The sequence below is a fragment of the Emys orbicularis genome, chromosome 4 (genome assembly GCF_028017835.1).
Source record: "Emys orbicularis isolate rEmyOrb1 chromosome 4, rEmyOrb1.hap1, whole genome shotgun sequence".
In the NCBI taxonomy this organism is placed as follows: Eukaryota; Metazoa; Chordata; order Testudines; family Emydidae; genus Emys; species Emys orbicularis.
In genome coordinates, this window is record NC_088686.1 from 60,825,031 (window position 1) to 60,843,167 (window position 18,137).

At 44.2% G+C, this 18,137-nt stretch overlaps 1 protein-coding gene across 1 annotated transcript in view; it reads right to left on the minus strand.

Annotated features, from left to right (window-relative positions):
• Positions 1-17,756, minus strand: part of GPR176 (G protein-coupled receptor 176) — an 80,646-nt gene extending 62,890 nt beyond the window's left edge. Inside the window, exon 1 of the mRNA XM_065404425.1 lies at positions 17,528-17,756. Coding sequence (XP_065260497.1) covers positions 17,528-17,756 — 229 coding nt within the window. The remainder of the gene's footprint in view (positions 1-17,527) is intronic.
• Between the last annotated feature and the right edge of the window lie 381 nt (positions 17,757-18,137).

The window sequence follows — 18,137 nt, forward strand, 5'->3', positions numbered from 1 at the left end:
AATAACTTTTTTCTCTCATGTATCTACAGCCAACCCTCATTTGCTTTAGCCCACTCCTTTTCAGGCTGTATCACTGCTATGGGGTAAATCAGAAGAGGAGAGCACGATTTTTACTGCACTCTCCTGAGGCAGTCATAGCCTGTAATCAATCCTTCAGCAACACCTGAGTAGCAGCAAATTGTCCAGAAAGACTCCCCCAGGTACCAGTAGAATTATTCTATACAGTGGTAGTATCTGGTTAATCAGAGTAACAAAAATTTGATTGCCAGCAGGGAGTTTCTAACTGAGACTCTTCCACTGTATTTAATAATTTTACAATCAACATTTATTTCAAGAGTAGGTTGGGTTAAATAGAATAAAGGAGATTAAAATCAAAAGTTAATTTTCAATAAAAGTTAGCTCAAAATTCAATCACTACGGTTGAACTGCCAGGGAGTCAGCATGGTTAGAGCAAGGGACTAGAAATATTCTTGTCCCAGCTCTTCTGACTAGCTGTGTCACATCAGCTAAGTTACTTAGGGCCACATTTTCCAGAAGTGGCCAGCCATTCTGGTGCTTCCATTTTTGGGCGCCTAATTGGATGAGCATCCAGAGCTCCTGCTGAAGTCAATGAGAGTTGTGGATATTCAGCACCTCTGAAAATCAAGCCCTAGGTGTCCCAATTTGAGCACCCAAAGTCACTGGCTACTTTTGAAAATTTCAGCCCTAGGCTCACCTTTTCAGAGGCGCTGAGTCACTGATGTTAACTTCAGGCATCTTGGTTTGAAAATGTGGCCTCGATGTCAAAGTTGGACACAGAGAAAACTGAGGCACCCATAATTACAGACCACTTTTGAAAATGTGTCCCTTCACCTCTCTCTGCTTCAGTTTCCTGATCTGTAAAAAATACCCACAGTGGTCAAGGTCTTGAGTTCACTGCATGAAAAATGCTAGTTATGTGCCAAATACTATTACCACCTTCATGCACTCCTGCCCCCTAGTCTACCCTGCTTAATGGATGTTTTAAGTTAAAATATAAAATGTTCACAAACTTCAGGGAAGAACTGTTTATTTCAAAAAGTGATTTTAAGTAGAGATGTCCCTCTGGCAAAATGCTGGTGCTGAATGCCTCCAAGCTTCAGGACCGTTTAGTTTCTAATCTGGATCCAAACTATGCAGCTCCAGCCTATCTGTGGTTTTAAAATGAACTGAAATATGAAATCAGCAAAGAAACAAGTAAATCAGTTCAAGAGAAAGCTATAAAAACCATAAGATGAATTCAAGGCCATATAGTCAATAGCTGGATTGTTGTGGCAAAGAATACACAACACATGATCATGAATACTGGAGGACTGGGGTATAAACAACGCCTCCCCACACAGAGGAAAAGGCACAAGATATTCAATAGTACCAAGAACATATACACCAAGGATTAATACAGAATGTAATAGGCTGCAGCATATTTTAAGTTGCTTACAGTCTTGTCCACAGTCCTTCATATCTATGATACAATGAGGGGTAATTCAACATTTTTGCTTTCCTAGGGCTTATACAAACATTTTCTTTAGGCCCGATACTTGTGTCATGTTCTGCTGTTACATAGAGCCTCTGGACCTCCCCCATCCCGCACGGGGCATGGGGAGCGACTGTTGCTCTTCACGGGGACAGGATTCTTTTCCACTCGTTGGTTAGCTACACAGGCTGTGTGTGGAAGAAAAGATTTTAACCTTCATTTATTTTACCTTGGGAATTTCTAAAGTGCCTGTTACTTTGATAGATAAACATGTAAATATCAAGTTTATCTCTTAACTTGTGCTCAAGTCCCTCCGCAAGCTCCCAGTTATTTTCAGGTGCCAGTTTAAAAAGTTTGTCCTAATCTTCAACGCAATTAATGGGTCAAACCCTAGCTACACTCAAGATTGAGCTTCAATCTAAGAACCACTGATACAGCTATGCTTCTCTGGGACCAGGCAGATCACAAAGCCAGGGATGAAGCGTATGAGTGCTGGAGAGAAAACAGTCTCGGTCAAGGGGATTCAGCTATGGAACAAACTTACAAAGGAAATCCAGTCTGACTGTCTATAGGAAATGCTGCAAAAACTTCCTCTTTGACAGGTTTCAGAGTGGTAGCCATGTTCGTCTGCATCAGCAAAAACAACGAGGAGTCCTTGTGGCACCTTAGAGACTAACAAATGTATTTGGGCATAAGCTTTCGTGGGCTAAACCCCACTTCATCAGATGCATGGAGTGAAAAATACAGAAAGCAGTATAAATATTACAGCACATGAAAAGATGGGAGTTGCCTTACCAAATGGGGGGTCAGAACTTTTGGTCAAATGTTGGAAATGGGCGATGTCCACCTTGATTGCATTGGCCTCGTTAGCACTACAAAAGTAATTTTCTTCCTTTGATATTCACCCCTTCTTGTCAACAGCTGAGAATAGGCCACTTCCACCTTAATTGAATTAGCCTCGTTAGCACTGACCCCCTACTTAGTAAGGCAACTCCCATCTTTTCATGTGCTGTAATATTTATACTGCTTTCTGTATTTTTCACTCCATGCATCTGATGAAGTGGGTTTTAGCCCACGAAAGCTTATGCCCAAATAAATGTGTTAGTCACAAGGACCTTGTTCTTCCTCTTTGAGAAAGCCTTTCCACCACAGCAAGAATGACACTCACAACACTGAAACCACCATCTACCCAACACTTCCCCCACCCCCACCCCAGCAAAAATAAAAATAAAAACCTGTGGCAAACAAATCAACCAACCAACCCAAACCAAAAGATAGACATAGCAGAGTTTTTACTGCAAAATGAGAAGAGAGCCAGAGATTCCAGGAAGTACACCAGGGACTTTGCTATTGCTTTTATGTCAAGGCACTGAGATACCAGTGATTGGTAGCAATAAAAAATGTTGAGATATATAATTTCCTTGTATATCCTGTTAGGAGCCTTTAGGAAAGGGATAGATAATAAGACAGAAAATGCCATTATGCTACTATATCAATCCATGGTACACCCACACTTTGACTACTGCATGCAGTTCTGGTCATCCCATCTCAAAAAAAGATATATTAGAATTGGAAAAGGTAGAGAAAAGGGCAATAAAAATTATTAGGGATTTGGAACAGCTTCCATACGAGGAGAGATTTAAAAGACTGGCACAGACGGTGGCTTCTAATTTTCCTCAGGGGTGCTCGAGCCCCAGCCCCACTCCACCTCTTCCCCCAAGCCCGCACCCTGTCCCACCTCATCCCACCTCCACTCCACCTCTTCCCCCAAGCCCACACCCTGTCCTGCCTCGTCCCACTTCCACTCCACTCCTGGCCCCACCTCCACTCCACCTCTTCCCCCAAGCCCGCACCCTGTCCCACCTCGTCCCACCTCTGCTCCACCCCCCAGCCCCACCCCCACTCCACCTCTTCCCCCAAGCCCGCACCCTGTCCCGCCTCTTCCCACCTCTGCTCCACCCCCGAACCCCACCTCTTCCCCCAAGCCCACACCCTGTCCCGCCTCATCTCACCTCTGCTCCACCCCCGAACCCACCCCCACTCCACCTCTTCCCCCAAGCCCACATCCTGTCCTGCCTCATCCCACTTCTACTCCACCCCCGAACTCCACCCCCACTCCACCTCTTCCCCCAAGGCCCCACCACTGCCCCCCTCTTCCTGACCCTACTCCTTCCCCGCCCTACCTCTTCTCCACCTCTTTCTGCCCCCTCACCTGAGCATACCCCATCCCCACTTCTCCCAGCGCCTCCTGCACGCTGCATGGAACAGTTGTTCCGTGGTGTGCAGGAAGCACTGGGAGGGAGGGGGAGGAGTTGGTCAGCAGGGACCACCAGTGGGCAGAGAGCTTGGCTGACGGTGGGTGCTAAGCACCCACTAATTTTTTTCCATGGGTGCTCCAGCCCTGGGTGCTCCACCCCTGGAGCACCCATGGAAAAAAGTCGGCGCCTCTGAAAACTGGGACTGTTCAACTTAGAAAAGAGACGACTAAGGGGGGATATGAAAGAGGTCTATAAAATCATGACTGGTGTGGAGAAAGTGAATAAGGAAGTGTTGTTTACCCCTTCACATAACATAAGAACCAGGGGTCACCAAATGAAATTAATAGGCAGCAGGTTTAAAATAAAACAAACGTACTTCTTCACATGCTACACAGTCAACCTGTGGAACTCATTGCCAGGGAATGTTGTGAAGGCCAAAAGTATAACTGGGTTCAAAAAAGAATTAGATACGTTCACGGAGAATAGATCCATCAATGGCTATTAGCCAGCATGGTCAGGGATGCAACCCCATGCTCTGGGTGTCCCTAAACTTCTGACTACCAGAAGCTGGGACTGGATCATCGGGGATGAATCACTCGATAATTGCCTTGTTCTGTTCATTCCCTCTGAAGCATCAGGCACTGGCCAGTACTGGAAGACAGAATTCTAGGCTAGATGGACCATTGGTCTGACCCACTATGGCAATTCTCAGGTTCTTATGTTCTGTGTGCAAAACTAAGGATTTTAAGGAAGATATATGAAATAAATATAGGGTATAATAAAAGGGGGAAAATGCATTATTTAGATTATTTTGGTACACTTGCCCTTTTTAGGTACTTTCCGCATTGTTAGTCTAGTGCCTGAAAGTTTAGTTAATATTTAATTGCCATAATCTCGGTATTACCCTTAGTAGACCTCAATCTCCCTCTTCAGGAGCTAGCCATGTGTCATGATTACAGACGAGCCATGCCTTAGATCCCTTTTAGTCCCTCTTGAGAGCACCCCTTTGGGGACAGATTTCATTACTTCCACACCTCTAGTCCTACCACTCAGACTAGATCTCTGGACTGCAGTCCCCATTTACCAACTGTATTAACGTGACAGGCCCAACACTGTTTGGCACCTATAAGCCCTTTTCCTCACAGGACCTGTGTGCGGCAAGCTAATTAAAGCTGGTTCTGACAGATGGTTTAAACTCCCTCATAGATTTCTACCACAACGTCAACAACAACACCTGTTCATTAAACTCTTTCTGGAACACTCCCACACTAGCATCAACTTCCTGGACATCACAGTCAACTTCAACAATAGAATCCTACAGACAACCATATGCAAGAAACCCAGAATATCGCCACCCCTCCCTTCACAGTTCCAGTAACTACCCCAAATACACCAAGAAATCTATTATCAACATCCAGGCACTCAGGTACCACCAGGGCCGGCTCTAGGATTTTTGCCGCCCAAAGCAAAAACAATTTTGGCCGCCCCCCCCCCCCTATTTTTTAATTACCCCATCCCTGGCCCCGCCTCAACTCCACCCCTTCCCCAAATCCCCAGCCCTGCCTCCTCCCCCCAGGCTCTCAAGCCTAGGAGGGAGGGAGGGGGAGAAGCGGCGCCCGTGCCGCGGCTGCTCGGGATCTCCCCCTCCCTCCCAGGTTTGAGAGCCTGGGAGGGAGGGGGAGACTCTGAGTGGCCGCGGCGCGGGCGCCGCTTCTCCCCCTCCCTCCCAGGCTCTCAAGCCTGGGAGGGAGGGCGAGTAGCTGTGGCGCGCGAGCGGCAGCAGCAGCGGAGGTGAGCTAGGGCAGCCAGGGCACATTTTTAGGGGCGGCATTCTGGCGCCGGCCATGCCGCCCCTAAAAATGTGCCGCCCCAAGCACCAGCTTGTTTTGCTGGTGCCTAGAGCCGGCCCTGGGTACCACATAATATGCTCTGAGGAGAAAGTCCAGGATATACACCTTAACACACTTAAAACCACCTTCACCAAACAAAGACACTCCATTAGAGAAGTAAATCGCATATTGGAATGGGCCATCCAAATACCCCAAAATAACCTGCTTCAATACAGAAATAAAATCACCTCCGACTGCAGACCCCTAGTTGTTACTAACCACCCCACACTGGAACCCATACAGGGTATCAACAAACAACTACAATCCGTATTTGATGGGGACCCCCATCTTGAAAGAAATATTTCCTGAACCCCCACTTCTGGCCTTCAGACAACCCCTCCCCCCTGCCTCTCCAAGCTCATCATCAGAAGCAAACTCCCCACATATCAGGACACACCAACTCAAAGCAGCAGCAGACTGCCAGAACAACAGATGCAAAAGCTGCAGACATATCTCCACTGCTACAACGATCAACAACGTCCCCCACAATTCACCTTTCAAGATCCATGGATCCTACACATGCCTATCACAACATGTGGAATACCTCATTCTGTGCACTAAATGCCCCACTAACAACTATGTGGGTTAACCCAGACAATCACTGTGCTCTCAAATGAACGCCCTATCATTGGTAGGTGAACACTTTTCACAAAGCAGTCACTCTATATACCTATCAGTCCTCATCCTCAAAGGAAACCTGCACAACACCTTCAAAAGATGAACCTGGGAGCTTAAATTCATTATTCTGCTAGACTAAAAATCATGGCCTGAAGAGAGACACTGGATTTATGGTTTATTACAACAACAACCTGTAACCCATTACCCCCCTCTTTTTGTCCTAAGACTGCAGAGATGTTAATGGGCCACTCTACCTTGAATGGTTCCTTACAATATGTGCTAACTACTTATGCTAAACAACAACCTTACTCTTTCCTTGCAAGCTTAGTGAGTTCCATTCAGCCCGGTTACCTCCATCTCTGGGTTGGGAGAGAAACCCTACTTTCTGCATCTCCTTCTTGGTGTGTCTGTCTCCATCTCTCCTTAGGGAGCTGCTGACCCCTGCTTCTTCCCTAGCAGGGCTGGCTCAAGCTTTTTTGCAGCCCCAAGCAGCGAAGGAAGAAAAAAAAAAAAAAGCCGCGATCAGCGGCACTTCGGCTGCAGCTCAACCGGGCCGCTTCATTCCTCAGCAGCAATTCGGTGGCGAGTCCTTCGCTCCGAGAGGGACTGAGGGACCTGCCGCCGAATTGCCGCAGAAGACCCGGACGTGCCGCCCCTTCCCATTGGCCGCCCCAAGCACCTGCTTCATTCGCTGGTGCCTGGAGCTGGCCCTGTTCCCTAGGCCAGCATCTTTAAAGTTTTAGCAACATCTTTGATCCTAGGTTTGGCCTAGGAACAGTAAACCTTGCCAGCCTAGTTTGAGTCAGACTGGGGATATTCCCCCAATTAATAGCTTCTCTGATAACTACTGTCTGGAACAGTTTTCCAATCAGTTATGCACCCACCTTATAGCAGCTCCATCTAGGTTGCATTTCCCTAGTTTGTTTATGACACGGTCATGCAAACCAGTATCAAAAGCCTTACTAAAGTCAAGATATACCACATCTATTGCTTTCCCCTATCCACAAGCTTGTTACCCTGTCAAATAAAGCTATTAGGTTGGTTTGATACGATTTGTTTTTCACAAATCCATTCTGTTACTTATCACCTTATTATCTTGTAGGTGTTTGCAAACTGATTGCTTAATTATTTGCTCTATTATCTTTCCGGGTACTGAAGTTAAGCTGACTGGTCTATAATTCCTTGCGTTGTCCTTATTTCCCTTTTTATAGATGAGCACTATATTTGCCCTTTTCCAGTCCTCTAGAATCTTTCCCATTTTCCATGACTTTTCGAAGATAATCACTAATGGCTCAGATATCTCCTCAGTCAGCTCCTTGAGTATTCTAGCGATGCATTTCATCAGGCCCTGGTGACTTCAAGACATCTAACTTGTCTAAGTAATTTTTAAACTTGTTCTTTCCCTATTTTAGCCTCTGCTTCTACCTCATTTTCACTGGCATTCACTAAGTTAGATATCCAATCACTACTAACTTTTTTGGTGAAAATTTAAACAAAGTCATTAGCATTTCTGCCATTTCCACATTTTCTACTGTTGTTCCCCTCCCCCATTGAGTAACAAGCCTACCCTGTCCTTAGTCTTCCTCTTGCTTCTAATGTATTTATAGAATGTTTTCTCTAGTTTAATCTAGTTTTGTGCCTTGGCCTTTCTAATTTTGTCCCTAAATTCTTGTGTTATTTGTTTATATTCATCCTTTGTAATTTGACCTAGTCTCCACTTTTTGTAGGTCTCTTATGAGTTTCAGAGCATTGAAGAGCTCCTGGTTAAGCCATTGAGGTCTTTTCCCATACTTCCTATCTTTCGTACACAGTGGGATAGTTTGCTCTTGTGCCCTTAATAATGTCTCTTATGTTTGCCATTGTTTGGTTTCCTGTTGGTCCGTCTCCCCCCCCTCCCCACACAGCTTCCTTTGATTTAACTCAATGCAGCCATGAGGGATATTACTACACAGGTAAATTGAGGTGCACATGATATTTATAAAAAAAAGAATATACATAACTCCCTCATTCTCCACACCATATAAATAAAGTTTCCGGAATCCCCTGCCCTTCCAAAAAGAAAAAAAATCATTGATGTATATTCTAAAACTGCAGCTTCATGAACAAGTTAAGAGGGAAAAAATTGTAAATCATTATAAATCAGCTTTATAATGTCTAATTATGCTCAGTTTTGAATAAGCAAATTAAATACACACACATTTTTTAGATAAAATCTGCCAACCATCATCCTGAACTTTTTTATAGACCAAATCTGTGTCAAATGTTCCAAGCTGAGAAGAGCTGTGGTGAAAAAGGAAACCCAGTCCTCCCCTCCAGCAGGAAAGTCTGGAGGAGAGGGTTAAAGAGGAGGGAATAGCCACAGAGTTCAGAGATTTCTCCCAGATCGTTCCATCAGGCTGGTAGGATCTGCCTCTTTGCAGCCAGGCTATGGAACCCGCCCACAACCCTGTGAACCCCTGGGATGCTAATGAATCCCAGGGGATTAGTAGGAGGCTTGAGCCATCCATAAGATGGCCTTGTATCTCTGTGCTGGTTCTGTGACTAACACCAGCCTCTCCCATCTCCAGCTACTTATATGACTCCTCTCCCTCTCAAAAGAGGATCCTCAGATAGAATGCATCATTCTCTGTGATGAATCTTTGCTAGGCTGGTAGAAGGGCATAACATCCTCACAGACTCATCCACTGTCTGTCCACTCCTCTCCCCAGACCACCACCCATTGGCTTGATCTATAAAACCACAGAGCACCCTTTGCAGGGTCCAGTGATGCTATTTGCCATTCAGAACAGGATGGGTGTGCTTTGCATATGGAAGGGAACAATAAGATCCTGAATTACTAGGGGTTTATCTACACAAAGTTGCAGTTGTCATCTTAAGGTGATTTTAAGCCAGTGCAAAAGGTAAGTTTAAAACTTGTAAACTGAACCCAGCTTCTCCAATCGAAATAAGAAGGTCCAAATAACTTTTTACAATGGTTTACTTAAATTAGTTTAATTAAACTGATGCAAGTTTGTGGGTAAACAAGGCATGAGTTAACGGATAGTATGCTAGATAAATGATACCTACAACCTATCAGCAGAAAAAAAGCACCAGATCTGAGATAAAAGTTCTGCTGTTCATAGAGAGGAGTAGTACGCACTAGGTCAGGGGTCGGCAACGTTGGCACGCGGCTCGCCAGGGTAAGCACCCTGGCGGGCCGGGCCAGTTTTATTTACCTGCTGACGCGGCAGGTTCGGCCGATCGCGGCCCCCACTGGCCGCGGTTCGTCGTCCCGGGCCAATGGGGGCGGCGAGAAGCCTTACCCTGGCGAGCCGCGTGCCAGCGTTGCCGACCCCTGCACTAGGTAGTTGATCTCAAACTATATCTCATCAAAGCAAACAGACATATACTGCAGAATTTCTTAAACTGTAAGGCTGGCCTTACTAGGGAATCTGTTACCTCTCCCAGAATTTTCAGAGAAAAGCTTACAAATGTAACTGTTTATCTTACATAATTTAATTTGTAACACAGCAAAATAAGATTTTATGTAATGTCCTTAATGACTGCAAACTAGGGAAGAAACAGTGGCAAAGCTATATAGTTTCTTGGGGTTTTTTGGGGGGGGGGGAAGACTATGTGACTACACACTTGCTGGGGCCAGGTGGAGTGACTCTGATGGAGGAGCTAGAACCATCCAGAATCTGGGGTGTGTAGTCACAATGTGTGTTCAGTAGCCATTCTGAATCTATATAGGAAGCTTTCAGTATGGCCAAACTATGCGGCAGGACACACCCATGGTCACCATCTGAAGGTTGAGCCAACTGCAGCTCAGTGAGGAGGAGGCTATGAACTGGAGTATGTAGGAGCCAGCCTGTTGGAAGCAGCTGAACCAAATGGGGATAAAAGGTGTCTACTGTGAGGTCTGTGTCTCAAAGACTGCTATCCATTTGAATTCGTTCCCTCCTTCTCACTAGGGCCAGCTAAAGCTGGTGTGCCAGTGCAGGCTCCTGAACTCACTAGGTTTCAAACTCACTCTGAGAATAAGCCGCACAAAGACAGGGCCAATGAGTCAGTATAACACTACAGTCACCTAATATCCACGGTCAGTGTGGCCTTGGCCCCAAACTGCTCACTTCCCCTACAATGACAAAGATCACCATGGTTCAGAGATGCAGCAGAATCATGGCCAGCAGAGCTATTTCACCTAATAAATTGGCTTATCAACTCAGATAGCATAGTCTTGATTCTGATGTCTGGGCTAACAAATGTGAAGATTGTCAGCATGCTTCGCTGATAAGGAACTGAATATGTATGGAACTAACTGAAAGAAAATTCTACCCCTCACTAGATCACATGATCCACATCACCCTTGAGAGAGTTTGGCCCCATCACATATGCCAAAGTTCAAGAAGCTCTGAAAAAATATTTGATCCACAACCTGTGAAATGGATCCATTCCCCTCCCTGGAAAATCCATTTCCCTTCTGGGGAAAGCCAGTCAAGAACAAGTATGCCCATTACTAATTACTCCTGGGGTAATTCTGTGCCACTGCACATGCACAGAATTCATTTCCTCCACAGATTTCTTTGCTTCCCTGCAGAAAAATGACTTTCTGATGAAGAAGGAAAGGAAAGCCACAACAGCAGTCATGTGACCCTACCTAGCTGTATGTTTTGGGTGCCCAGGACAGGTAAATCACTGTGGGGCAGGAGGTGGGACTGAGAAAGACCCATCTGGTGGCTCCTACCCTACACCCGGCTCAGCTGCTAGTCCCGGCTGGGCAGGATGGGACTTCCTCTTCCTCTGCACGGCATCCGGGGCTGGGTCAGACCCCCACCCCAGATTTCTCCCCAGGCTCCAGGAAGCTCTGCAAACTCCCCTGCCCTGCTTCCTACAACCATCGCTCCTCAGCTGCAGGGGGAAGGATCACTGTATAGGGAGCTGCTCCCCCATCCACCCAATCCATCCAGATCCCATCATAGCCAGCCCCTCCCGCTGAGCCTCACCCCCCACACACTCCCAGAAACCCCCTGCTGGGCCCCACTCCCCCTGCATCTGGACCACCCTGATGAGCCACCCACACCCAGATCCCCACCCCACCGAGCCCCAACCAGCTGCACCTGGATCCCCACCCCCACTGAGTCCCACTCCCCCAGCATCTGGACTCCCCCACATCCAGACCCCCGGGCTGAGTTCTATTCCCCCCACACCCAGACCCCACACCCATGAATCCCAACCACCTTATCAATCATAGAATCATAGAAGGTTAGGGTTGGAAGAGACCTCAGGAGGTCATCTAGTCCAACCCCCCGCTCAAAGCAGGACCAACACCAACTAAATCATCCCAGCCAGGGCTTTGTCAAGCCGGGCCTTAAAAACCTCTAAGGATGGAGATTCCACCACCTCCCTAGGTAATTCATTCCAGTGCTTCACCACCCTTCTAGTGAAATAACGTTTTCTAATATCCAACCTAGACCTCCTCCACTGCAACTTGAGACCATTGCTCCTTGTTCTGTCATCTGCCACCACTGAGAACAGCCGAGCTCCATCCTCTTTGGAACCCCCGTTCAGGTTGTTGAAGGCTGCTATCAAATCCCCCTCCCACAACACACACACTCTTCTCTTCTGCAGACTAAATAACTCCAGTTCCCTCAGCCTCTCCTCATAAGTCATGTGCCCCAGCCCCCTGATCATTTTCGTTGCCCTCCAATGCACTCGCTCCAATTTGTCCACATCCTTTCTGTAGTGGGGGGCCCAAAACTGGATGCAATACTTCAGATGTGGCCTCACCAGTGCTGAATAGAGAGGAATAATCACTTCCCTTCACCTTTACCTGGACCCCCTGCAGAGTCCCATTACTGTTGCACCCAGACCCCCCCCCCACACACACACACAAGCCCCTGTGCATCCAGATCCCCCAACACACACCCAGATCCCACACTGAGCCATCTGCACCCAGATTGCCCCACACAGAACCCTCTCAACCCACTCCTGGATCCCCCCCCACTACACCCCTCCACACTTGGATCCTGCCAGGCTGAACCTGCCTGCTCACACCTTGTGCACCTGGCACGGAGGGACAGGGCCCTGGGGTGTTTCTGGTGCAGGCCCAACCCTTGCGCTGTGTCACGATTGGGTGCAACCTTACTGCTGAGTCCATGTCCTCGCGGGGAGCTGCAGAGTGATCTCCCACCTCTGTGCAGGCAGTGGCCTGTACTCCCCAGTACCATGCTGGAGCTTCCACATTTGTTTGACAAATAAAATTTGCAGAATTTTAAAATATTGAGTGCTGAATTTTTATTTTTTTGGAACAGAATGCCCTCAGGAGTAACTAATGGAGATAGCCAATTCCTCCATCAGAGCTGTATACCTACCAAACTCCTTGAAAACTGTCATAGTTGCCCAATTCTCAAGAATTCATCACCCAACCTTGAAGACCTATCTAACTACCATCTTATCTCAAAGCTCCTATTCCTGGGTAAAATAACTGAGAAAGAAGTAGCCATCAAGCACCAACAATATAGGACATCAGCCTATATCTTGGATGCCTCAACAAGGGCACAGCTACTGAGACAGTTCTAGTAGCACTAAAAGACAACCTTCTGGCCTGTGTCCAGGGCCATAAGATCTCCATGATCATACTGCTGGAATTTTATGCAGTTATTGACACAGTGGACCAAAAAGTATTGATTTCACATGAGAAGATGTCCCAGCACTACAATAGCTACAATTGTTCCTCTGTAGTAGAGCTGAGAGCAGTGATGAATAACTGCTCCTTCTCTCCAAAGGCCTTCACCTGCAGGGTCCCACATCCTACCCCTTCTTCTCTACAGTATCCACATGAGACCACTGGCAAAGGCAGCAAGATACTACAGGCTCAGCTGTCAATAGTATGCTGATGTATTCTGAAATGATGCAACTACCATCACTACTAAAATGTTGGAATTCCTACAAGAAATCAGCTCTTGGATGATGAGCTGAAGCTGTACCCAGGCAAGTAATGCGGTTGAAAAGGAGAAATTCTTTGAAGAGCTACCCAAGATGTTGTCTGCCCCTTCCATTGAAGGTATACAGCCTCCTTTTATCAAAGCGGTGTAACGTCTCGGGGTTCTGTTTGACTAAGGTTGGGTAACTAGGTAGCATGAGTATCTAAAAATGCCTCCTTTCACATCCAGCTTGCTAGGAAACTTCATCCCTTCCTTCTAGTCAAGGACCTGGCCACAGTGATCCATCTACCTGTTACACTTAAGACACAGCCTTCCACACTGGCAGTGGAGAAGGAAGAGTGGTGGGTTTGCTTTGCCCCAGAGAAAGGCCTGTAGAGCAAGACCCAAAACTTCATAATTTTTGTGTGTGTGTAAAACTGTAGCACAAGTTTGGCCGCTATATTAACATAATTATCTCATCTAACTGCACTAGATTATAAAAAGGATTTTTAGACCAAAGTTCATGTTTGTCCAGTCAAAACCTGGCATTCTCTGATTCTTTATTACTGATGTCAGAAATGCTGAAGTAGAAAATGAAGGTTATTCAAAATATTTACACATTTAAAAAAATAATAATGAGCCCCACATCATTGCATGCCCTTCTGATATTTTTGGTTTGTGTCTACCAGTTAAACCCTCTGTCACATATTTAAAGGTCACTGTCCATATTCAGGCCTTGGTAGGCTAGTGACAGCTGGGATCCATTCCCCTTTAAAGCAAACTAACATCTGCTAATATTATCTAATATTATCAATTAAATTATAAAATATATCATCTGCGAATGTACTGTTAATGTATTTTTAACATTATCCATAAAGAAAAAATTACTGGAGCTGTTTGTTTACTTTGTGTAGAAAACTAAAGTCAAATACCAAAACCATTCACACTAACAACCTCTTCACATATTAAAGGAAAAACTAACATAAATACACCACCTACTGTTACAAGTCTTCCCACAAGTCACAGGTATTAAAGAAAAGAAAAAAACGTTATACATCTTTCTTTAAAAAGACCTGTTACTGTTAAATTTTCTTGTAGGGCTCAATCTACATATGGGTATTTAAGGTAATGAGGGTGCTCACGTGAGTATTGATCTGTGGATCTGGTCCCTAGGTTTATATTACAGCTATAGTTTCACAGGGTTTAATCTTAAAGATTACAAAGTAATTCCACACCATAGACACCTAATCCAGCAAATATTTAAGCATTTGCATAACTTTACCATGGGAAGTTAACAACATGCTTACATGTTTGTAGGATCAGCTTCCATTCAAGTGACCTGAAACAAATGACAAACCCTCTACATCCTGAAATTACATTCAACACAGTGCTATCTGCAATATCTGTACACAGCTGTTCTGTCAGACAGGAAGGATGATTCAGTGATTAGGGCAATAGCCTGGAACTCAAGGGAGTGGGGTTCAATTCCCTGCTCTGTATTACAGACTTCCTGTGTGACCTTGGACTAGTCCCTTTGTCTCTCAGCTCTTTGTGAGTCTCCTATCTGTAAAATGGAAACAGTCTAACTTCCCTACCACACAGGGATGTTGTGAGGATAAGTACATTCAATAGAGGGAGGTACTCAGATATTATGATAATAGGAAGTCATAAGTACTTAAAAGAGTTAGTGATTCAGTGCAGCAGAGACATATATAGGGAGAATGGATTTTCAAAAACTAAGAGGTAGAAGTAGTTTTAAGATACTACATCTGCTCCAAGCCCCCTGACCATTTGTGTTGATTTTCAATCACATTTTCCTATTAAAAAAAGTCTTCCCCTCCTTTTTTGTTGTGTGAAAGACCTGCACAGACAAAGGACGCTGACAAAGGCCCCAGACTGCAATCTAATCTGCAGATGCACCCTTGCACCTATGCCAAAGCCTCAGTTACTTCACTGGGGGTCTTGCTGGGTGAATCAGATTGCAATGTTGCCAACTCTCATGATTTTATTACAAGTCTTGTGAAATTTAGTATTTTTCCTTAAAGCCCAATTCCTGGGAAGACACCAATTGCATGAAAATAAGTTTTTAGCTCTCATGCCTGTAGAGAAAAATCTGAATAGATAACCCCATGCTATTCTAAAGCCTCAAGAAACAGAAGGCAAATGAATTGTATTTAAAAATCTAATTTTTAAGCCTGATTTTTTTTTGGAGTCTGATTCATGAATGCCAATATTAGGACTGGGGCTTAACTGAGTATACATATCATTACTTGTATTACAATAGCACCTAGAGCAGTGGTTCCCAAACTTTAACAACCTGTGAATCCCTTTCACTAAAATGTCAAGTCTTGCAAACCCCCTCCTAAAAATGAATGTTTCCAGGGATTTTCTCCTTTACCTGAGTATAAATTATAAAAGCAGTGATCTTGGAAATATAAAATTTGTTTTTATGACATGCTTATTACATGCTATTTATTATTAATTATTTATCATTACAGTATTTTTATTACATTATGAAAATGGCAACACTCTTCCAAGATCTCACTTTAGTAGCTTGTATCACTTTGAATAAGTCTGTTATAAGACAAGGCTCCTATGTTTCATCAAGGAGTATCAGATGTGAAACAGCATGAAGGTATTTAAGAAGCCAACTCAAATTGTTCCTCCTACACAAGCATTCAGGTCTTGAGCAGTCCAGGCAAACAACGCACATTACAACAAAGCTTAAACTTGTTCTTCATAATAATTTTAAAAACAATACTAGCTGCTTATTTAATTTTAAAAACAGCAAAAAATATCCACCTCCCTTTCCATTTCTTATAAGGAGTCTTGAAGTTTAAACCTCCTCAGTGTGATAGATATGCTTGCTTTGATCTGCTTAGCTCTTGGAAGTCCAGGGGCTCCAGGCTGCTGGCCCCCTGCTGTCCAGGGTCCCTAGGGACAGCTCTGTCTGCCATTAGGGAATTTTTTCCTCCCGAGAACCTCCTGTAACATTTTGCGAACCCCAGTTTGGGAACCACTGACCTAGAGACTTTGACAGAATCGGTGGATCCACTGTGCTAGGAACTGTACAAACTCCTAGTAAGGGAATCCATACCACAAAGAGCTTACAGTGTGAATAGACAAGAATTATCTCCATTTTATAGATGGGGAAACTAAGGCCCAAAGAGTAAGTGACTTACTCAGTGTCACACAGCAAGGCTGTGGCAGAGCTAGAAATTGAACTTGAATATGAGTCCCAGTCCAATGTCTTTATCACAAGACTTTTCTTATTCTGTATTCAGAAAGGAAACTATTCAGTATAATCATTTAAGGTAGACTAAAGAAATATGAATTGTTACCAGGGAGAAGTTAATTTTTAAAATTATCACCACCACCAAAATATATCCTAGCACCACTGAAAATGTTCAGTCAGTTGTGTCCAAAAGACTGTAGCCTCCTCCTGAGAGGTGGGGACCATCCGCAAGTCCCTTAGAACTCAGTCAAAGCCACAGGTGCTCAGTAGCTCTCAGGATCAGCTCCTATGTGAAAAGTCTCATCTTGTTAAAATAATTGGCTTTGCATGACTTACCTATTAGTGGCATTTTATTAAAATCTAATGTATTGAGCTCCCAAACTGTATAAATCAAGATCACCTACAGATATGACAGACAAAACTGTTTCTAATGCCTGTCTTGGCTTGTCTCTTGAAAGAAAAGAAAATGTAATTGATAACAAAATGCCACATTACAAATCCTTAGAAAGCAAATATATACAAATGGGTAAAGTTATGTAATAATATATTAGCAGTTACTACCATGTATCTAAACTGTATATGATCTTAATTATTTTAATTTGTTAGCTATTACATAGCAAATAAGTACAATATCACATGGATAACTTACAGCACAAACATTTACAAAGGATTCAGTTGAAATCTGCAGGAGACCAATGTAAAATTGACTGTCTCAAATATAAAAATTCAGTATCATTTATCCAAAACATTTTAAATTAATTTCTATTATAATTACTGTATATCTCATTACCTTTGAAAATAAGAGCACCCTCAATGCATTATCCTTTCATTTATTTGAATTCCCAAGGGAAAGTTTACTAAATAATACATATGCATATCAAGGCAATTTCAACTGACTAATTTTTGATAGCGGTAATCTATATTACAGAGAGCATCAGAAACCTACAGAAAACTCGAAGGCACACTTTATTAATTCCACTTGAGGAGACAGCAAAAACCTAAAATGACAACCAAGAGTTGCCTGTGTAGTAGTAATTTGTGACCACAGTAATTATTGTTTGGGTGTGGGTCACAGACTGCAGCCACCAGTAAACCCACATAACAGAAAAACTGCAACAATGCTTACTTACCCAGTAGAGAGCCTATAAAGATGACAATTTGCACAGTGGTAGTGAAATGTCTGTAGGTTTGCTCCTCACTGTACTCCCCATTTTCCAAGGGTCCGATCCCATTGTAGCTTCTATTGTTCCACACAATTTGTGTATTAGACACATTCCTAATTTCTAAAGCTCTGGTGACATCCTGATAGAGGGCATGGTCACTTTCATTTCTTGAAATCCAGCTTCCATTGTACCCCATGGTGAGTGTTCTTTCTTCCTTCTCCCTACCTAATAATCACACATGATTGAACCAATGCTTTCCACTGAACAGAGCGTACAGGCAAAAGAACTGCTTTTGTGAATAAAGCCAAGTTGATTGTACCCAGCAAAGTCTTCACTGAATTTGTGTCCTGGAAAGCAGGTTTGACTTGTCATGTCTCTACCTCATGAATCATTATACTCAGGAAAGGAAAGAAGGGGGAAAAACATGACTCTGCCCTGCTATTACTTTTCCCATATTTCTTGTTTCTCCATGTCACAGTGTTTCCTCAGCATGTTTTACCGCAACAAACATGAATGAGAAAAATCCAGTCCACACCATACATCACCCTCCCAGCAGATCATAATAAAAACAACTTAT